Source organism: Sebastes umbrosus, chromosome 19 (genome assembly GCF_015220745.1).
Source record: "Sebastes umbrosus isolate fSebUmb1 chromosome 19, fSebUmb1.pri, whole genome shotgun sequence".
Classification (NCBI taxonomy): domain Eukaryota; kingdom Metazoa; phylum Chordata; class Actinopteri; order Perciformes; family Sebastidae; genus Sebastes; species Sebastes umbrosus.
The window spans coordinates 7716265-7740098 of NC_051287.1; the positions used below are offsets into that span (position 1 = coordinate 7716265).

Consider the following 23834-nt stretch of genomic DNA (forward strand, 5'->3'; position numbering starts at 1 on the left):
TTTGTCATTTTGCACAACAAACACCAGTTGATATACAGGACCATCACACTCTAATGTGCATCATGGTCCTGGGTGGATACTAGAGTGAAACCAAGTGTTTGGTCATTCAGGCATTTATAAAATTCAATTTATAAAATGTGATAATTCTTCTTAACTAACTCAGGAGGTTAGTTATGTTCATTTATTTTCCACAGAAGATTGAAATTTCCGTCTATTTTGATATTTAGAGAGGGTGGATTCAGTACATGGATACACTTTACTGTGCACAAACAGGAAACTAAACAGCTGAGAACAAAGAGAATAAATCAACACAATACCAAAGAGAGCCACACAAAAACACAGAAAAATACTAAACAAGTCAAAATGTCTGCTGTAAAAGAGGCCTATCACTGTCACCAAGGGAAGACTAAGCCAGGGGGGACACCTGGTGGTGAAAACATGAAATGAAAAACAACCAGGAGTGGAGACAGATATATGAAAATAACCTTTTCATTTGCTCCTTCCCTGACTGACTCCTTTACTGTCTCTCTACTCTCTGCTGGTAATGCACTCAGAATCAACGTGGTTATGATCATACATCAAGATGCACTCTGCTATAACTTGTTTGTGAAAACGTTTTCTTGTCCCTGATGTGGTAATAAACCCTGAAGAGTTCAAAGCCAGGTCACTAACAGCACCGACATTGTCTGTGTTCTTCTACATGAGCAGGTCAAGATTAAAGGTCATCAGTAATGAAATGGGTTTAATGAACAGATGTGTTTAATAATGTCACATAGCTGCTACAAACAAACCAAAGTGAACTAAATGATGAGAGGACTAGGTCAACACATCAACCTAAAGCTGACTTATTATCTGAGCAGGGTTATCTTAGGTTGTGTGTTGAGAGCAGGATGTATTTTTAGGTGGAATCCAGTCTCAATCTCTTCACATCATGTTCTGAAGAGGGGCTACAAGAACACACTGACTTGCTTGTAAACGACTTATCTTCCTGGAATCTATATAATACCTCATGACCCTTCCTTCTTCTTACTGCTCTCAAGTTCAGCCAGTCCCAGTCAGTCCACATGTTTCCTGCTTCCTCCGCCACTCACAGATCTACAAGTGTACAGATGGGTGTAACCATGCAAGTGCGCTCACACCTCATTCACCGCAGATCAGTGAGTGAACATCAAAAGGGGAACTCAGTTTTGGTTCGGATCAGTGCCCAACGTCTTTCTTGTATGAGGAAGTGAAGCTATTTGTCAATCACTATCTCTGAGAGGTGAAATGGCGCAGCGAGGAATTCAGATGGACGAGGAAAAACTCTGCTGTTCGATCTGTTTGGATCTACTGAAGGATCCGGTGACTATTTCCTGTGGTCACAACTACTGTATGAGCTGTATTAGAAGCCACTGGGATGAAGAGGATCAGAAGGGAATCTACAGCTGTCCTCAGTGCAGACTGCTCCTTGTACCGAGGCCTGTGCTGTTGAAAAACACCATGTTGGCAGATTTAGTGGAGGACCTGAAGAAGACAGGACTCCAAGCTGCTCCAGCTGATCACTGCTATGCCGGACCTGGAGATGTGGCCTGTGATTTCTGTACTGGGAGAAAGCTGAAAGCTCTCAAGTCCTGTCTGCAGTGTCTGGTCTCTTACTGTGAGCAGCACCTCCAGCCTCACTATGAATCCCCTGCCTTTGAAAAACACAAGCTGGTCGACGCCACCAAGAAGCTTCAAGAGAACATCTGCACTCGTCACAATGAGGTGATGAAGATTTTCTGCCGCACTGATCAGCAGTGTATCTGTTATCGCTGCTCCATGGATGAACATAAAGGCCACGACACAGTCTTAGCCTCAACAGAAATGACTGAGAAACAGAAAGAGCTCGGGGCGAGTCGGCAAAAGATCCAGCAGAGAATCCAGAAGAGAGAAAAAGATGTGAAGGTGCTCCAGCAGGAGGCGGATGCTATCAATTGCTCCGCTGATAAAGCAGTGGAGGACAGCGAGAATATCTTCACAGATCTGATCTGTCTCATTGAGAAAAGAATCTCAGATGTGAAGCAGCAGGTCAGATCTCAGCAGAAAACTGAAGTGAGTCGAGTCAAAGAGCTTCAGAAAGAGCTAGAGGAGGAGATCATCGAACTGAGGAGGAAAGACACTGAGCTGGAGCAGCTGTCACACGGAGAGGACCACACCCAGTTTCTACTCAGGTACCCCCTTCTGTCACATCTTAGTGAATCTACAGACTTACCCAGGAAAAATATCTGTCCTCTGAGGTATTGGGAGGATGTGCCAGTGGCTGTGTCAGAGGCCAGAGATAGACTACAGGACATTCTTAGTGAGGAATGGATCAAGATCTCACATACACTGACTAACCAGGATGTGCTACTGCCACAAGAAGACCCCAAGAGCAGAGATGAATTCTTAAAGTATTCACAAAGAATCACACTGGATCCAAACACAGCACACCCTCGGCTGTTATTATCTGAGGAGAACAGAAAAGCAACAAACATGAGTAAAAAACAATCGGATTCTAGTCAACCAGATCGATTTATTAACAGGTCTCAGGTCCTGAGTCAAGAGAGTCTGACTGGACGTCATTACTGGGAGGTAGAGTGGAGTGGGATAGGTGTTCATGTAGCTGTCACATACAAGGATATTGCCAAAAAAGGAGCAGAAAGTGAATTTGGAAACAATGACAAGTCTTGGGCATTAGATTGTTCAGTTGAAGGTTATGAATTCAGTCATAACGGAAGTGATACTTCTATCTCAGGTCCTCAGTCCTCCAGAGTAGGAGTGTACCTGGATCACAGGGCAGGTATTCTGTGTTTCTACAGCGTCTCTGAAACCATGACTCTCCTCCACAGAGTCCAGACCACATTCACTCAGCCACTCTATGCTGGGCTCAGGGTTTATAGTATTTTGGGTTTTAGATCATCTGCTGAGTTTTGTGAGCCAGAAGACAAAGGCTGTTAAAGAGGCACTGGGTGAGTTTTTGTTGTGAGTGTGTAAATACATCTTTATCTATCTTTGCTGCTCAGCTGCCTTCACTGTTTGATCACAATCACTGATCATATGACTACAGGAGTTTTCTTTTTTATTCAAATACCTTTTTAATTTTGGTTATTGTGTCTACTGAAAAAAACAACAAAAAAATAAATAATAAAAAATGTTAAAAACTGAGATATTAACTAAAATATTCAAAAAGAAATATACAACATAATGTAATGGTTAATGGTAAAAGAGATGGAGCTGTTCATTGATATTGATCAGTATTCATTGTGTATATTACTAATTCAATGTTTCTGGGATATTTATATTATTTGTAACATGGTTATATGGAAATAAATAGATTTTGAACTAAAACTTCTAGTAAACAGTAAATATGTAAACAATAAACATGACCAAAACATGGAGAGCGCCTGAGTATATCTTTATAAATTATATCATAAATGTTGTATTTTAGTGTATTTTCATCAAATGTATAGTTACTGTTGTAGTCAAAGTGTAGTATAATACATTCAGTTGCATCACATGTCTGTGGGATCATGGCTTTAATGGTGATATTGCCTTTGAAATTAAGATTTTATACTATGCTTTTTTTTATTGCTTCTCCATTGGAATCTCCATGTTAATGTAGTTTTGTTTACAAACCATTTATTCATATTACTTAGTTTCTAACCTTTCTAATGAGACCAAATATGCATACATGCCTTATGATTGAGGAACTGGTCGTGATTTTTCTGAGGAATAAGGCTAGAGCTCAGGAGGTTAAATAATGTGTATATGGATATAAGAATGTATGGAAAGAGTGAACCAGTTTACCAATTTACTGATTGGATATGTGAACAAAATTAATCAATAAAGTTTTTTCAAAATGAATACAGTATCCTTGTGTGTTTAGTCAAGAAAGTATTAAAGCTACAGAAGAAAATATGAAAATAATATGAAAGTATAACTGAGGGCCTTTTCCCACTAAAACATAACAAAGTGCAGTCGAATATAGAGAAGTGGAATCCCGACTAAAAGGAAGCAGCAGTGTAATCAAGCACACTGGGTGAGTTAAACGTCTGAATGAAGTAATTCGGCCTCATTCACACATTTTCTTATGTTCTCTCTTAAATTTGTTTGCAAACACACAATGGGAGTAAAACAAGAAAACCCTATCTCTGATTCATTAACCACGCAAAGGCCATTGATTTGTTCCTCACATGTGCAAATATTTGTGAATAAGAATTGTTCTTAAAGGGTAGGTTCAGATTTTATCTAATCTATCCTAATATTTTAATGGCATATGTACGTCGAGAGAGTTCTGAGTACTGAAGGAAAAATGCATGCTTTGTTGAATACTCGATTCTGATTGGTCAATCACGGCGTTCAATAATTTGAAAGAAATAACAGACCGTATCTGTTATTTCTGTCAAATTATTGATTTCTTCAGTAAGTAGCCGTGTAATAAGCGTGATAATATACAGCTGGTGGGGTCATTGTTGTGAAATAAACCCCTTCAGGGTGATGCAAGACCCAAGATCCAACAATTACCAGCTCGCTGTACATAATCCCTTACATAATACTACCATCTTTATCCATCCTATTGGTAATAATGACATGGTACTCATCATGCTCATTGCTGAGATCTGGGAACAGGACAACATCATAACAACAAAGATGATCACGATGTTGTAAACAGGGACAAAAAACACAAAAGGTCGAAGTTCAAACTGCTCCTCTGATAAAACTGGTGTGCCCTTAAACACACTGTGCGTTCCAATACCCATACTACCATACAAAAATATCAGGATGTCTTACTATATCCGGTTGCATTTTGCAGTATCCAAGCCAGCATGCTTTTCTGGCTATTCTGACCCACAATCCTCTGTGCAGTGGATATATGAGTGTGAGGGTCAAAGTTCAAGGCACAATGTTATGAGGAAATAGTATGTCCCAATTGTATTCACACAGCATGCAACAGTACCTACTTTGTAAGGGCAGCTGCAGTACATACTAAAAGTAAAAAGAAAAAGTATTACACAACACTAACAACAATCCACTGGTGACTGGCATAAACTCACCTGTTTCACCAGGAAGAACTGTGCAAAAAAAATTACGGTGTTATTAATTATCAAAGATTACTATGCATTATCCATGAATGTAGCATCTTCCTAAATGAGATATCATTTGTGTTAGGATATAAATTCATGTTTGGTAGGCCTAGTGCTTCAGACTGCATTCTCTCGATTTGTGTCCACAGTAGGCACCACATGGCTCCACCTTGTGGAACAAAAGAACCATTACAGTTAATAGAAAGACCTTATTTAAACATGAATGATATGAAAAAGAAAGTTTTATATATTGTTGATTTGATGGATGAACATAGCCATTTTTTACAAATTATGAACGGCCGAATGGTGCGTCACTTTTAATGCTGCGGCCGCAAGGAATTGTGGGATGTTACTCTCTTTTCCTTTGGTAAAGGATGGTCCAGTGTATCCTATGCTAAAGGAGATAATAAAGGAAGCATCTAAGCCTCTTTCCTTAACATTTGGTGAATTCGAACAGCTCTTATGATGGCTGCTATTGAGATACTTCCGGGTCATTTCACTCCGTTAGGAACCTTCCTAAGCAAAAAGGACTATTCCAACGCAATTTATTTATTTATTTATTTTTATTGTGTGTGTTTTTTATTTTTTTTTTATTTTATGTTGGTTTTGTTTTGTTTGTCACAGCTCTTTGTTTAAGTTTTCGATATGCTTCCTTTGTATGTAAATGTTTTAATGTTTTCTGCTGTTAATATGCATACTGTAATTTTGAAATAATAATAAAAAAAAAAAAAAAAACATAAAAAAAAAAAAAAAAAAAGTGTTGGTCTTGCCCGGTCCAATATGGCGTCCACGCTGACGTATCGCCGCAACGGGCTCGTCACTACGTCACTACGGTGGCTCGTAGGGCATCACTACAGTGGCCATGCGGCGCGAACATTAGTTTGGGAATAAGCAGAAGAGGGGGACTTTTTTTCGGTAAGCATACAAATGAAAGCTCTGGACCAGAGAGGAACATTTCCACGTTGAAGAGGAGACCAGTAGTCATGGAGAAGTTTACCCAGAGGATGAACCACCATGCCACCTTTCTCTTCAAATGGACCCTCAGCTTTGGTGAGTGAAAGCACATTTTCTTCTTTTCTGTCTTTAACTTTTGTGGTGCTGGATTGATTGATATAGATGGAAGAGTGTATCCATGCTTATCTATCAAGGTTGTTGTCATAGGATGGATCTGCAGCAGTCTCTTGCAACTTAATTCCTATTTATTCATTATTTCTTTCAGCATGTTACACTGTGTCAGTCATAATCAGCATTAAGTCAGCGTCCTGTTGCTCGCGCTCGCCCGTGTGCACGCGCTAACTGAATGTGAGCGAGCATCCGTCAAAACAGTGAGGCGACACATGTCAACTAAAACCCACAATATCACTCTATATTTCAGCTGCTTGGCAGTAATGTTAGCTGACCAGACGAAGGTCTCTTCATGAATCAATGCTGATACTAGTGTTGGCTTTTCCTGCTTCAGCCTCCCGACCGGAGGGAGACACTGGCACCTGGTCAGAGACGATAAAGTACCTTGCTGCAGAGCCCCGTCACTTCACAAGACACGTGAAACATCTGTTGGTCTGGAGGAGCTGCAGCATTTATTTCTGCACAAATGTCCACTGTGCATTCACTAGATATTCTCAGAGCTACTAACTCTTCTGCAGGGTGTGGTTTGTGCGCATGCACATGTAGAGGTGGAGCTGAGCGAGAATGAACGCGCTGTGTGAATGAAGGCAGGCAGGCAGAGGAGCAGAGTACAGCAGAGACTACGGCCCTGGAGGCCAAAGCTACGGTCTCCCCCGCGTCCTCCGATCGTGGCCAACACTGTTTAACAGACGGGCTCCACTAGATAGAACTTTGTGGTTTTGGTGCTTCCGTGTAGTTTGTGTTGGAGTCTTGTCTGAACAGCGTAGCCACACGCGAGCGCGCATGGGACACCGACTCGGATTGATGTATACGTGTAAGAAGTTACAAACAGTCCCTTTTAAAGTACCAGTACTAATATAACCGGGCGGGGTATCGCTTTACCTTACTAGTATCTATACTGTGCAGCACTACACACATCACAGGCTAAAAATCAACAATGATAAAGGTACATGGATCTGTATCAGAACTGTTTAAGTCAGCTAAAATGGACGAAAAAACTGAGAACATCAAATAGCTCTGTGGTATATTTCCTCAATTTCACTTTGGCCTTTTGCACAACAAACACCAGCTGATACAGGACCATCACGCTGTGCATGATGGTCCTGGGTGGTTACTGAAGGGAATGTTTCAGTCATTCATAAAATGAGTTACTGGAAGACAAACACAAGTTAACAACAACAGGAGAAAAAATAGTTTTTTGTGTAAATGTATGTGAACTGTGAAGACTGAACGCCATCCTTACTGACACTGGCATCATAGTGAACAATGGTAAAGGGCCTACTGTAGCAGTACTGTTTGCAGACTCTGGGTGTCACTGCAGGACTGCGTCTGCCTCTTCCAGCTCTGCATCTGAACATCTGAACATCTGATCAGGTTCCAGCACTCACATTTTCCTCATATATCCCCGCATCTTCACCTGACTGTGCAGTTTAAGGGCTGTTCAACACTTTTTCATCAACATTGTTCCCCCCAGGCAGCCGACATAGCCCTCACTCCATCAATGAAGAATCTGATTTTTATTTATTTATTTTACCGCATTTTTACATTTTTGTGCCGGAGGAGTATACACCCAGCTGGGCCGAGCCATACTGGACAGATTATATGATTCTTAATATATCATGTGTCTTTGATTCATAGCTTTAGATGTACATGTTTACTTTTTATCTAACAAATCAATCTCTTGATATGTCCCTATTGATAGAGCGTCTTCATTCTGCACAAGCTGTAGCATATTTTAGTTTGTGCTTATTTATCTTATTTACATACACACAATATAACATAGCATACAGTCTTTCTCAGATCATCATTTCTGCTGTGGTAGTGCTTATAGTATTTTAAAAATATCAAACTTCAATACTTGCATCCACAGCTTTTTCTGGTGAAATGAGTTAACATGTACACCACTGAATCCACATAATTTTTTTTTTTTTTATTATTGTATCCATCACTAAAAGTCCTGAGAATAGAATAGAAAATACTTTATTTTCTGCTTTTAACATACACAAAGCAGACATTTGTCTTATGTTCACATGTGCAAAAACTGCTATTAAAAGAGTACATTAAAACAAAATATCACATCTAGACAGGACACATTAAAACACAGTAAAATACATTCACATAAAAACACAATACACTGATAGAAGCTACATTAAAAAGGAGCACCAGGTAACCCCAGATTTTGTTTCCTTTTTGATGCAGAGTTTCTCAGTTTTGCGTTCTGTAAATGTAAGACAAATGTAATGCATGCAAATAGAAAAGGTAAAATAATTAAAAGACAACAATAAATGCCGAATCATATACAGTTAAAATGATAAAAAAAGGCTTTGAAGAACATGAGCCGGACACAGTAAAACACCTGGAGGTGGCAAATAAAGAAATATCAGTCTATGACATTTTAAAGTGACAATCGGTAATAGTCCACACAAAATCAACTGAAAAGTCTCTTTTGTTCTCCACTTGAACATTATATCGTCATGTGAACACTGAGACAACTGTATACTGTACTGAGCCACCACAAAAGCACCCACTTCTTGTGCTACGCAGGCTTGAGCAGCTTTCATGGGGGAGACAAATGTTCAGAGGATGGACAAATGATATCTGAAACATGCTGCGTCAAACAATAATCTGTCAAATAAACTATTAGTCATTAAAGCCCCTGATAACTTGGTTTATAATCTTAAGTATTTATGAAATATTCATGATTAAATAAGCAACAATCAAAGACAGAGAAAATAATCCATGTTAGTATTTATTTGACATGCAATAAATTATTTTTTTAGCCACTTTTGGGCGGTGGGAAGAAGTTGCTTTCTACTTTGCTGCACAACGTTGCTTATTTACGCATCCAGCAGTTACGGAGCAACATGATCATTCATTTGGAGTCGTGTCTCTGGTCACCTGATGAATGTAATGTCTAATATTCTCTCTCTGTTAACTGCTTTTAACTCCTGAGGGAGATATCTGTCTCCTTAGCTGCTAAATGCTCCACTATATGTTCACCAGCCAGTCTCTAACTGTATCTGTCAGCTGTTTGGTGCTGAGCAGCTATAGTGAACAGTGGGCTTTTTACAGCTTATTCTATGAAAACCGCTAGCTGCAGCTAAAAATGACGTGAGAGCGATGTGAGTGAACATCGTCATTAGGCTTTATTTGCATGAATGTAACAGGGAAAATATTGCCAAAGCGTCAAGTAATAATGAGATTATATTCTTTATATAGTATTATAAAGAATAAAGTTACTAGGGCTGCCCCCTCTCAGTCGATTATTTGACTAATCGGTCGATTAGATTAGATTTCTTTAGTCTTTTTTTCATGCTGAATGACTTATTTCCAAGAAAACTTGTGAGCACATCTCTGGTAAACTCAAGATTTACAGTTGCGCTTTTGTGTGATTCTCTGTTTAGAAACTAAGCTTCACAGATCTGTTGATTTAAATCAATCAATCGACAAATTCGAGTGTTAGTCGGCTTTCTTTTGTCGAAGACAGCCCTAAAAGTTACAGATTCATCAATATGAATTCCAATTACTATATGACTGTATGGAAATATTATGCAAGATAAGCATAGCGTTTGTTTTCACCAACGGCAGAATGGTGCGTCGCTTTAAAAGTTGCGGCCGCAAGGAATTGTGGTGCGGCGTTATCTCCTTTGCTTTGGTAAAGGATGGTCCAGTGTATCCTATGCTGAAGGAGATAATGAAGGAAGCATTGAAGCACCTTTCCTTAACGTTTAGTGAATTCAAACAGCTCTTATCATGGCTGCTACTGTAGATACTTCCGGGTCATTTCACTTTTTCGACCGCAGCTTGCCTCTCAATCCACTGTCTCCTCTGTGAACTCGCAAAAGTGTGGCTTGATCCGAATTTGAAAAATAAATAAATAACCCAACAATTGTCATCAGATTTCTTTGATTTTGTGAAATCCCCTTTGTTCAACGGGGTCCCTTCCACTTCAAACCAATAAGAAGAGCACAAAAACACAAATGCAGAATTCTCTCATGTGAAATAACCAAAACTTTTTTTTTTTTTTTTTTTTTTAGGGCCTTAAAGTGAATTTTGAGTTTAATAATAATACTCAATTTTGTACCTTCTATGCCCCTTACACATTTTTAGATTAACATTTAATGGTTTCTGTTCGTTAAAGCAATCCTGCATGAATGACATCAGACTCCATCGGGGTTTTAAAAGTTTACATTTTATTCGATTCATCCCTACAACTAGTAAAATTACCGCTGTAACACTGCTAACAGCATGTTAAATCACCTTTTTTTTTTTTTTTTTTGGCCGCTATCTCTCAGTCTCTCTGTCAAATCTGCATCAGTTCCACATCGGAGGCCTCCAGGCGGACTTAGATAATGCTCTCCATATTTACAGTGGCAGGAGGATTGGGAGGTTTTTGACTAGATCCCATTTGTGTGAACCTATTAGTGCTGAGCGCTCTGAGCTCCCTCTGATACGCCTCTGAGATTAGGCAATGGTATTACTGTAAGAGGATCGACTCGCCTCGAGGTGAGGGCCGAATATACGGCGAGAGAGAGAGAGAGAGAGAGAGAGGAACACACACAAAGACGGGAACGTGCTCACACAGATAGGACCACACAGTCCCCAGAAAAAATCAGGACCTGGCAGTGAGAGCGGGAAAGAGATAGACGGAGGAACACACACACACACACACACACACACACTTCAAAATGAAGAACTGAAAACAAGGACCTGCTATGATAACGATGGTAATGAAAGAGGAAATGTGTGTGTGTGTGTGAGAGAGAGAGAGAAACAGAGAAATGGAAACTGTTAAATTGAAATCGTCTGTTTGAGAAATACAGAGGTCCAAAAACTGAGCTTGCCTGGAGGGTTTGGGGACATGCCCCCCGACACATTTTAGATTTCCCTTATCTAAATATGAGCACTTTAAGACGTTTGGAGAGTAAAAATTGGATAAAAATAGCTTTAAGATCATGTCAGTGGGCAGGATTTTATTGATACTGCTACTCTTTTCGACACTCCTTATTGGCTCAGTTCTTTATTAATACTCTTATCGGTTCTTTTTCATTACTAAATAATTGTTTTTTTAATATGTTATTTAAAAAAAGAATAAATTCAGAGCAGGATTAGATTTATTTATATTTTAAATATAACTGTTTCTAGAGCAGCAACAGGACATTTTTACAACAGCAAAATTATATATAAACTCAATAATCTAGAATGTCAATAAAATAAATAATATTCTTGAGAACAAGAATTTTAAGATACGTGGCAAACTAAGCTAAACAGTTTTAGCTTGTTTGTAACAGTTCGTTATTAGCCGAGCTAGCGCGCCGTGCTTGTGTAAAACGTAGCAGCGGTGGATGAGAGATCGCGGACAGAGCGGATTGAAATGACGCTTTTCTACATGTTTACGTCATGTTTATGCTTGTTGTATCAGTTGTATCAATAAAGTATTGGCTTTTTAATCGCGAAGGGTTTATTGCACTTACAGTAACGAGCGTAGTTGTCGTCAACTCGGGGCGGCATGTGGCTCAGAGGTAGAGCGGGTCGCCCGCCAATCGGAAGGTCGGCGGCTCTTCCAGTCACGTCGAAGAAATCGCTTCCGAAGGCTGTGCCATCGGTGTGTGAATGAGTGTTTGGATTAGATCCCAATGGGCAGGTTGGCACCTTGCATGGCAGTCTCTGCCATCAGTGTATAAATGTTTGTGTGAATGGGTGAATGCTGACCTGTAGTGTAAAGCGCTTTGAGTAGTCGGAAGACTAGAAAAGCGCTGTTATTATCACGTTAACCTTGTCAGCGCTTGTAATAATTTTACTGTCTGACTTATTTTGTGTTTGTAGATCTGAACAATGATCTTCAGGTCATAGAGAAGTTGGCACACACAAAGGACAACTGCACCGCATTCCTCTTTAAGAAGTGAACTTCATCGGTGAGTCAGATTTATTGTTATATTACTGATTGCTGTATTGGCTGACATGTATTGGCAGTGCGCCGTTCACTGCATGTATTCTCCTCATGTTGGTGTTGTTTTGGTCAAGAGTAGGCAGTAGGTATTTGATGTTGAGAGATCTTTAATGCTGTCCTTTGGTGGTCCTAATGTTGGTACGATAAGATGTGTCGTCACATCTTCATTGTTTGTGTGATTTTCGATGGCATTATTTGGCTGGAATTTGGGAATTTTTGTCATCGCTGCTCTCACTCGTGCACAGTTTATTGGTTGTGCGGGTATGGTTCAATGTTACATATGGTATGGTTGGTACCAATGGATTCCTTAGGTTTTCTAGTTTCATATGATGCCGGTTTCTTCACTACTAGCTTTAAAACTGAGCCTGCTACAACCTAAATTGCAAGTTGCGTTAATGCGTTAAAGAAATTAATGGCGTTGAAATGAATTTGTGTTAACGCGCTATTATCGCGTTAACTTTGACATCCCTAACAATAATAATAATTTAGTTTGCCTTATTTCATGTTCCTAAATCTGAGCAATTAACTAGGTGAGTACAATGTCATTATAACTGATGTAAATTATAGAAAACTATCAAAATAAGACCCAAGTTGAATGAAACTGGAAGTTCAGATTCTCTCTTACCTCCATCCTTGTAATGGAGAATATTTCCATTGGAGTGGTCCAACTTCTAGATGTCTCATTCTGTATTGGTATGTTTCTAACATGTTGCACCTTTAATTCTACTAGTATAGGTATGTGTGTGTGTGTGTGTGTGTGTGTGTGTGTGTGAGGCAGTGAGCCTCGGTCAGGAGGAGGTAGTTCGAGGAGGAGGAAGTCACAGCCTCCCCTCCATCCTCAGCAGAGGGAGAGAGCGCCGTGTCATAATTTATGCCTTAAAAAGCATGAATTTTTCAGGGCACAGTGGCAGAGATGGCACTTCATGTTTACGACAATCATTTCCTTAGTGAATGATTCATGTGGATGTGGCGCTTATGAATCTTTCAGGGAACAAACAGAAACACTGACGCTCAGAGCTTTAAACTCCTTCGCTGGTCGCCGCTCCAGCAGCCCAACCGAGTGTCTGGGAACAGGACAAACGGTGAAGCGAGCATGGGAATAATAACCCCACCTGCCTCCTCCTCACTTTGTTATTTCTCTGATTTATTTTCTAAGCACTTCTGTGGGTCACAGGAATATTTGTATAGCTCGACAGAATGTTAACGATTTGGATATTATTCTCTCTACATGTCAAATTCTGGAAATTCTTGATACATTTAGGTTTCTTAGTTTTTTCCAATGGTTACACTAGGACTGCACGATTATGGCCAAAATGATAATAACAATTATTTAAATCAATATTGAGATCACGATTATTTATCACGATTATTCATAGATTTTAGGGACAAAATATTTTTATTTCAATTTCACATTTAAATAAACAGAGCGCTGCTTTCACTTCCATGTTGTGCTACGTTCCATTCATCCAAAACTCTAAATGTTACACTTTTACTATAGTTATTGTCATCTTTAGTATTTTTTTATATAAAAACACACAATTCAAATGATTTGGAAATAAATTATTGTATTTTTTATTTAAATATTTGCTTTGATTTAAAAAAAATAAATCGTAGCAATTATATATTACACGCTGTTTAGGAAGTTAAACAGGTCATATTTCCCTCTCTATTATCTATTTTATATTGCTGTCAAAACATCTCCTACAAAACAACTGTATTTATTCAAGTTTCTTTCCAAAAATGACATTTTACAAGATTACATTTGAACACACCATGATAGAACTTACCTTCGCCCAATACTCATGTTTACTGAATAGAGCCTGAACGTATCATAATGTAAATGTCACCTGCCGTGTTGAAATCTGCAGGACGAAAGCTAGTTAACAGTTAGCAGCACAATCCTGCACGGAGCCAACAGCTAACGTTGACTAGCTCTCGCCCTGCTGATTTCAACACAGACTTCACGGATAGTGAGTTTATTCCGTCCCAAACACATTTTCCCTCTTCAATAACGTTTTTATTGAGTGGTGCGAAATGGTGAACAACAAAATGTGCTATCTTACATTTATATTGTTTTTGTGTATTGTGTATCGTAATGTTTTTTTCTAATCGCATCCTGTAATCTGCAGTTCCTCTAGTGGCCACTAGATGCTGCTGCCAGATAACTCTGACTGTATTGAAGTGAATGGGAAAATGGTTTTCAAATCATTTATTTTTTGCAGTCTGAATGAATTGATGGGGGGGGGGGGGGGATGGTTCAGGTCACGGTTGTGCCAAAATATCAGTCCCGTGCTGTTACTCCTTTGTACTAAGTGGGATTTTTAGCTGCCATAGTAGTCACTGCACCAGAGCTTTGCAACGAGGCATTAAATGCACCACTATTAGTGATAGCTTTGCCAAATTTTTCTGTGTTGCTGCCAGTCGGTCTGTATGACCGTGTTTTCAATTTTTGAGATTTGATCAGATTGGAAGCAGTTAAGCGTGTCAGTAAATATGGCTAATGTGGAAGCAGGCTATTATTAGTTCATATAAAAAACGTTGGACGGGCCACTGTCACCCTGATATTCACAGTCGCTCCTCTGCTCAGTGGAAGCATGTCCTCCTTTAAAAAAATCACATTTATCTGTTGCCTGGAAGCTGCAGTCGCCTGGTGGAAATCTTTCATCTTGCCTGTGTAGTGCCCTTCAGAGGGCCCTACCGGCTGTTTGGATTTTAGCCAAGGTTACTATAGAAACACACAGAGGGAGAAGTGCAGGAAAACGGGAAAGGCTTGCTCATGCTAATGGAAGACACACTTATTGAGTCCCGTATAAAAACACATTGAAAAATGTGAACAAAAAATGTAAACATCAAAGGTTTTAGTTTTGTTCGTGATCAAACAGTTTGTATGACATGTCCTCTTGAATAATAGTTGATTTAATCAACCTGGAGGTGTTGAAAAAGCAGATAAAAGCACTGATTGATCGTTTAACTGATCGATTAATTGATTAATTGAAGACTCTCTGGTCCACAGACGATCGTGTTCACAACAAAGCTGAAGCCTTTAAAGCTAAGGGTGTAAGAAAATATCGATACACATGAGTATCGCGATATTATGTTGTGCGATATAGGGATGCACCGATCGGGCCGATCTATTAAATTCAATTTTATGTTTGTATACTATTTACATTATGTGCTAGAATTTAAGTTCCTGTTTACGTTTTGGCCAAATTTGTTGCTGCATTAAAAAAAGGGTTTAAACCTGAATTATAATTCCTGTTAATTTTGAAGATTTTTTCTACCAAGTTGCTGGTGTACGATTTATTATTTTAATAATAAACAACAATTCAGTAAATTTATTGTAGCTTCTCACGAAGGAGGCTAAATTACGCTACAAACTTTTGCTAAATTTTGGTGAGGAAAAATTGGCATGGTGGTTTTCACAGGGGTCCCCTTGACCTCTGACCTCAAGATATGTGAATGAAAATGGGTTTTATGGGTACCCACAAGTCTAACCTTTACAGACATCCCAATATATCGCCTCGCTTACAGTATCGCAATATATCAAAATCTATTGAATTGTTACCCCTGTGTCATGATACGTATCGTATCTCCAGATTCTTGCCAATACACAGCCCTATTTAAAAGGCTGTTCTGCAAATGTATTCATTACAACAGCCACACGCACACTCAGCTTCTTTTTGTGTGTAAAATCTCATTTGGGATGAATAATACATCATCCCTTTGCAAACAACGAAAACAAAATTCTACAAATGTATTTAAATTTAGTTATTTTCTTATTTGTTGTTTGTTTCAACAGAGTTGATCAAATTAGTGTGATGTGGGATCGAGTGACTCCATCCAATCACAGGGGGGGCTGACACTGGGGGTTTGTGTGTGTGTGTGTGTGTGTGTGTGTGTGTGTGTGCGCGACCTCAGAGGAGTGTTATTCTCTTTGAGGTGAGTTTGATAGTCACGGCAGACACCTGCACAGATCACAGCTGAAAGATTTAAATCGCGTTGACTGGGAGAGTATGGAACTGACGAGCGAACGAACGAACAGATGAATTCATTAAACTGCTGATCAAACGTATTAAATTAAAATGTATGTTTGATTGAAGTCAACCACGGCGAGTGCACTCAACATGCATATTAAAGAAAAACAGCATTAACATGAATAAATGCACACAGGAGTGAGAGAGCAATGAATGAATGGATGAACAAATGAGACAAGAGCGAATGAGTAGGTAGACGTCAAAGAAATGATGATAGAAATGTTTTATTGATCAGCCCTTAAAGTGCAGATATTGCTAGACAACTAAAACCCTACCTGGGAATGTTGACACTTTGATCAACCTGTGCAAAATGTGATCATTCAAAAGTGAGTTCGACTCATGAGCACCGTTTTCTAGCCACTCAGAATAATCATGTTGCTGTACTGCTATGAAATGCCTTCAGATTGCATCTCAGAGTTGTAGGTCTTATCTAAATTTAGTTGCAAGTTCATAACATATTCAGGGGTTTAAGGCCGTTTTGTGACAAATAGGAATAAAAAAATGTATTTCTTTTGAATGTCATGAAGATAAATGAATACAATTTTGGGCTCTTCTAAAATATGTTATACTACAGACATTTGTAGGAGCCAATACCAAGATATTGGCATCATATGAAACTAGAAAACCTAAGGAATCCATCGATGTCATACTAGCTTGTCGCCCGGTTAAATATCGCTCCAAACTGAAAAACTGGCATGGCCAACGGCTTCAACTTGTGTACTGCTTCACTCCTAAACAAGGAAGTCCTCTGGTATTGATTTAGGACCATTTTAGGACGAGGGGAGAACATTTCTCTTCTTTCGATAACACTGAAATTGAAGTTGAGGCTCTGCTGTCGGCTTCCCGACTCATTAAAGAGAGAAAAAGAGAGAGAGAGTTTGCGAGGGTGAGCGTTAACATTAGAACAGGGATACAGTGCGATGGTGCTGTGAATGAGAAAAAGCAAAGTCATTATCTGATTGTTTTCTCAGCGGTTACATTCTAGAGCACAAATAAGTAACCATCAAACACTCAACAGGTGATTTACTGCAGAGACAGACGCTCTTAGTTTCATCTTCCTCTGCTGCATTTCATTCATTACATCCAACGTGCATCAGTAAATATATGCAGCGGTAGATATCGTCGTAGTGAGACAAAAACGCTTCTTTTTGTTCTAACGTGTTAACACACTGAACTGCAAGCTGCAGAGTGTGTTTACCGCTGTGACTACCAGCAGCCCTCGTCACGTCATGTTGCTTTTTCAAACGTCAGCGGACTAGTTTGTCTAATCTTTGCGGGTCTTTAGAGTTTACGGTGGGTCGAAGGAACCTTTTAGTTCTTTGAAAAGTAGTTCTAAGGACTAAAAGTCTCAAGAACTTTAGGTGGAAACCCGGCATAACTGACTTAAACACTAGTGGCACGACAGGCGGCTACAATGTCTGTTGTTGCGGTGCCTACTGTAAAAAGTAGTACTGCAGCAGTGACCCACTGGCTCCATCGGACTGAATTCAAGGTGAAGTAAACCTTCCCTGCATGTGTCGGTCTGAAGTAAGTTTGATTTTGGAATCATTACACCGTGTTTTTGTTTTTTAGAGATTTCTGGAGCAGCAGAGTAGGGAAATTGTAATTAATTGAAAGTCATTTCTCTGACTTTTCTATCGAGGTGTTTTTACATTAAGCAAAAATTAATAATGCACCCATAACCTTTAGGACATTTAGGGATTTCTATTTGGATATTTTTCATTTGGATTTTACATTATTAAGCTCAGAGGTCTGATGCGCCATAGAGATGTGGAGATGCAATTGCATTAAATACGCTCTGTTTGCTAATCTGTGTGTGTGTGTGTGTGTGTGTGTGTGTGTTGGTGGATTCAACTAAAACATTTAAAATGTGTGTGTGCAGCTGTGAAGACCCCCTGCAGGTTGATTGCGCTCTTATACCTGTTGACAACCCTCATCCATCCATCCATCCATCCACAGTTCATTAGGTACTGTAAATAGGGTCATGATTTTGATTCTAAATTGGAAATTGATCGAAATCAGCTTCCGATTTCTGCGATTCTCCCTGAGGAGTGTCAACAGTATGCATTAAAGGGACTGTTTGTAACTTTTTACACGTATAAATCTACCGGGTCGGGAGCCCCGGAGGCTGAAGCAGGAAAAGCCAACACTAGTATCAGCAGTGATTCATGGAGAGACCTTCGTCTGGTCAGCTAACATTACTGCCAAGCAGGTGAAATATAGAGTGATATTGTGGTTTTAGCTGACGTGTGTCGCCTCACTGTTTTGAGCGATGCTCGTTCATGTCTATTTAGAGCGAGCAAGCGCGAGCCCGACGCTGACTTTCGTTGACTTAACGGCCACAGGTGTCGCTGTTAACGAGCATTTCTAAAAGTTACAAATAGTCCCTTTAACACAACATTATAGATGCAACATAAATCTATCAGGTACTCTAACAGTTGCACTATGTATGTAGTACAGGATATGCTCTCTAAAGATGTCTACTCTATCTTTACAACGCTTTCTCCTTTATGTTTAACCTCATTCTTCATAACATTTCAACACCCTCGGCGCACTTCGTCCCCCGAGGGTTCCCCTTTTGACTCTGAATCTCTTCCTCTCATATTCAAATACTTTATTATTATTAAACATTTATAATATTATGTCCCATTTAGCTGGACAAAATTAGCGCTCATTTTTAGCATGTGTGGCCCCACAGGGAATCGAACTCTCACCCTGGCTGTGTTAGTGCTGATTAAGGACAGCGGACCAGTAAACTGCTTCACCCAGGGGATTAAAGAAACAACAAAAAAGAAAAACAGAGGAGGTGTGGATTTGAAGCGATAAATCAAACTGTTACAGTATCGTTATGTAAATTTTAACCTCGGAGGGCAGTTTCACTTAGTGCTGATGTAAGTATAGGTCTGCATGCATCTCACACAGACACACACTCACATAGAAGAGCCAGCGGAGACCTGAACAATAAAAAAATAAATAATAAAACTATTCTCTTTCTTCAGGACAGACAATCCCCCTCTCTCTCTCTCTCTTTCTTTTCATCCACCTCTCTCTATGTCATCTCTCTCCACCTCTGTCACACAGTTACCATACAAGGTTTGTCTCTCTTTTTCCCGACATATGTCACTATCTCTCTGCTGCTCTTCAGCTTTTGTTTTTTTTTGCAACCGACACAGAAAAAAAAAATCTGGATTTTAAATTTTTTTTCGTAATGAAAGCTGCTCCTAATCAATATTTTGACATAAACAATGGATCAAATGAAAGGTGTCGCTCTGATGAACCCACAGAGAATTATCTCCCAGTCTCTCTGTTCTCAGCAGCAGGCAGCTGTTTTCAGCAAACAAGCTGTAAAAAAGCCACTTTACACTACCTGCTCAGCAGCAGACAGACTCAGATAGAGACTAGCTGGTGAACATATTGGAGCATTTAGCAGCTAAAGACGGAGCTGAAGGAGAGTGAATATTAGACATTCATCAGGTGGACACAACTCCAATGGCATGATAATGGTGTTCTGCTGAATGTGCAATTTTGCCAAAACTCACAGTAATACGCTGATAATACGTCAGATGGTGTCTTTTCAGCTTGCCTCCAAAGGACAATGAATGCAGCTTCAAGTAACACACGCATTAACATCTGTTTGTATACTTTTACATATACTCAAGGCTGGATTACTGCACCAAAACAGTGATTTACTGGTGCAGTTGACAGTCCCAGTACTGGAAGTACAATATAAACTAAAATACAATATATATGAGTTGCATTGTCACTGTGGGTCCCTGTCTTGCAGAGGGGCCTTGGGTAAAATCTGCTTTAATTTATTAAAATGTAAGTATTATCTTCTTTAATGTTGTTTCATATTACTAAATAAAGTTGTGTAAAAGTACCACATAAAAAAAAACACATTTTAAAAAAGGAACTTTTTAACAGACGGTAAAAATCTAAGGTAGAAATAATAGATTTTTAATGACTGACAAACACGCTAAAACACGATAATCAACCCGATAGAGAGAGGGAGACCAAATGAGGGACTGTGTTTGCTTTTTTGAAAATCAATCTGTTCCACTGATCGCTCCCCCTAGAGGTCTGGAGGACTTCCGTTGTGTTGACTGGATGTGCAGCGTCTTTCTGTTGCATTTCTTTTCAGGGTTTGTGTGTTTTTGACTTTGCATCATTTCTGTTTTTACTGCTTGTTTGCTGTTAATTTTTTAGTTTTGGATTCCTGCGGCACGCTTTTTTATCTGCAGCACGTTTCCGTTGTTGTATTTCTTTGGTATTTTCGCATGTGTTTTTGAATTGGCATCGTTTCTGAAGCTGCAGAACGTTTCTCCTAATGGAAATGTTTTGGGCCGTTGTAGCGCATTTGACCTTGTCGGCCACCTTACTGATCACTTACTAAATCACTGACGAGTTTTAAAATATATATAAAGATACTTTTAAAGGACAGAATGGAATGTAAGTTGTTAGCTTGGAATAAAAACACATGCATTAAGTACATTACTAAGATTTTTTTTTCGAAATCAAATCAATTCAAAATTAAATTAAATTTTTCAAACTTAAACTTTCTGTAAACAAACTGATATTAGACCTGTTAATAATGATCTGTATTGAATAAATCATCTTATAGATCTTTTGCTGTCAACAATATATATTTTTTGCTTTGATTCGTAGCAGCTAAGCTCATTAGTTTTACTGTTGAAACCTGGTTTTATTGCCACGTTTGGACATATTAATGTTCATATATTGTTCTTTTGTGTGTGATTTCCTGCCTCATTAGATGCTTTTGTAGAGTGACAGAAGAGAGAAAGAGAGAGAGATGTGATATTGCTGTAAACCTAACCTAATAAAGGACAAATAATATGCAAAGATTTATGGTTCTCATCAGTACTAATGTTTCTGTTGAAAACGTGTCAGGCTGACAGAATAATACCAATACAGATTCAGTTAGCAGCATCTGTTTTGTCTGCGTTCGTCTTTTGTTTCCTCTTCAGCGTTCTCGCTGTGTGAACCTTAATGTGTCTGCTGGTGCAAAAATACAAGATTATTTTAGCCATGCTAGCCGCTGATCTTGCAAATTGGACGTAAAACTCAAAATGATAGCACCTGGGATATCTGTGAAGTAGGGAGAAAAAGTGCAAGAGCCAAACATTGAGGAAGGAAGCAGGTCTGTAAACCGTGCTGGATGTTTACAACCAACAGTTTGGGCATAATTGTTAACTGTTAACATTCCTTTTCTCTTTCAAATAACTCAGACTAACCTGGAGGTTTGCTTACAACCCGTCTGATCGTCTCACTGCTCGTGGTTGTTGACCCGTCAGACTTCACTGTTAGGGGTGTAACGATCAATCGATCTGGATTGACGTATCAATTGAATGATCAGCGATCCAATATCATCGATGCAAAGGGAACACTTCGATACATATCATCATCTTTAAGATGCGCCTTTATTTTGAAATTCTCATGGCACGTCTGTTTCACCATTTCCGTCCAAGTGCAGTTTATTCCTAAACGGGCTGCACGCAAATTTTGTTTTTTCATTTAAATTGCTGGAAGAGCCCAGTCACTGTGTTGCCAGATCTGCGCTGCACAATGTTGTTATTACTGATGAAATGATGAGATAAAGTTGTATAAAACCAGAATTTTCCTTTTAAAATGTGTGTGTGTGTAATCCCCATCTCCTCTCAGTCTCTCACACACACACACACACGCGCACACACGCGCACACACACGTGACCAGTGAAGGATGCAGAGACATGAAGCTCCTCTCTTTCCCTCTTCGGCACGTCAGAAGCATTTTGCCGGGTGATTAATCGCCGCGGCGAGCGTTCGAGCCCTGCGGTCGGCCCGGGGGCGTCGCCACGATCCCTGCACCTGCCACTCTGATCCACTGACCCCCCCCTCCGCATACACACACACATACAAACACACATTCATACACAAACATAAAGCCACAGATAAATGTAAAAATGAACAGGATAAACAGCGGATTGGGCATGGAGGAAAAATGCATACGCAGAGGACACAGCTACAGCACATAATACAAACTAAATTCCCAAAAAAAAAGGCAAAAATTAACACAAAAACACACTTTTTTTTACAACAAATTTCACAAAAATCATACAATTAATTCCTGGTTCATTTAAAACATTAACACGTATTTAAACCCATCGTTCCTGCCTGAAGACAAAAGAAAGAAACATACCCGCTCTTGCAACTACACAACAAGAACCGATGACGCAAAGGTGGATATTCAGGATAAATCTAAAAATGTAAGAGCAGCAGGGGCCACAGCACAGCACCTTATGGACCGACTTCAGCTTCTGGGACCAGTGCCTTGCTCAAGGGCAATGGAAGGGGGATTCCGAATAACCAAGCGCACAGAACTGGGGCACCTGGAGGAAACCCATGTGTTCACGGGACACACGTGTATACTTCCGCTAACTTCGCCAAGTCCGTCTCTAGCTCTGCCGTCAGCTCCGTTCTCTTTATACATCCATGGTCAGCTCCATCGGGGCCGTTTGAATGCATTTAACATAAATGTCAGTATATGGGTGCTCTACAGTTGTAGCGTCGGCCCATTTGACCACGGAGATGAGAGTGACGGCCGGCTTGACCGCACGTTACTGCAATACGATAATGTTTCCTGTCCATGACAGAGTTAGCATGCAGCTTTAGCCGTGATGTCTAGCTCTGCTTTTCGTGCAATGTGTGAAACCCAAAGTGTTTCTATACTTTACTGGATGTGTAGTGTTTACCACGCTGGATTTAAAATGTGAGGGTGCAGGTCGTATCCACACAGACCCTCCGCTGTTTTCTACTTTCTTGTTTCGTCTCGTGCGGTTTGTTTGTTCTGGTTGACGGATACGGAAACAGATATGATGTCATGTTACTCTGACTACTACAATAAAAGCGGTAACTTTCTTCTACCTCCACATAGACTCAAATGAAACAAATATATTGATTCTGGCATTAAAAAATCTATTTCAAAATCGTAAAAGAAAAAATTGTGATACATCGATTTCTTTTTTTTTTTGTGAATTCCTATCGCTCAAAGTACATAATGAAATTCTTACTTTGTTTTTTCTCTAAATTTTTTCTCTCTACTATCTTATCTTTGCTTATTCCACATATCCTCCTCTCATTATTCCTCATAATTCATCACCCAAAAAAAATAGTGTTCAGTACAAAAAAATCAGAAAGTGATGGACGTCTTCTGGACACTTTTTTTTCACTCAGAGGACAAGTTCTCTCTCTTTCTCTCCCTCTGCTCTCTCACCACCTGAGTTGGAGGAGGGCGAGCATGTGTCTCAGGCCCACACTACATCTGTTACACTCCAACGTGTGTGTCGCACCACCGGTTAGCATGTGCATGTGTGTTTGTATATACTCTTGGTGGTGATGGTGGTAGTGAAGTGGTGGTGGTGTGTGTGTGTGTGTGGAGCAGCAGATGTCATTTGTTCTGAAATCAGCAGCTGGATCCTAAGTTCCCAGTGGGACCTTTAATGTCTACAACACACACACACACACACACACACACACACACACACACACACACACACACTGCCAACCACCAGCCCTACCTGTAGACTATACACACACACACACACACACACACACACACACACACACATAAGGAGATATCATGTGGGA

The 23834-nt window shown here is 39.7% G+C and overlaps 1 protein-coding gene and 1 long non-coding RNA gene across 2 annotated transcripts; both read left to right on the forward strand.

Moving 5' to 3' along the window:
• Positions 1 to 1128: 1128 nt before the first annotated feature.
• Positions 1129 to 3861, forward strand: LOC119478084 (E3 ubiquitin/ISG15 ligase TRIM25-like). Its single transcript, XM_037752509.1, has one exon. The coding sequence runs from the start codon at positions 1267 to 1269 to the stop codon at positions 2953 to 2955; it is 1689 nt and encodes a 562-aa protein (XP_037608437.1). The 5' UTR covers positions 1129 to 1266; the 3' UTR covers positions 2956 to 3861.
• Positions 3862 to 5831: 1970 nt separating this feature from the next.
• LOC119477835 lies at positions 5832 to 13509 on the forward strand. Its single transcript, XR_005204325.1, has 3 exons — positions 5832 to 6131; positions 12033 to 12121; positions 12949 to 13509. It is a non-coding gene; the product is annotated as an uncharacterized LOC119477835 (long non-coding RNA).
• Positions 13510 to 23834: the final 10325 nt, after the last annotated feature.

Excerpts from the sequence above, each read along its gene's own strand:
- LOC119478084 (XM_037752509.1), top strand. The coding sequence starts at position 1,267 with ATGGCGCAGCGAGGAATTCAGATGGACGAGGAAAAACTCTGCTGTTCG.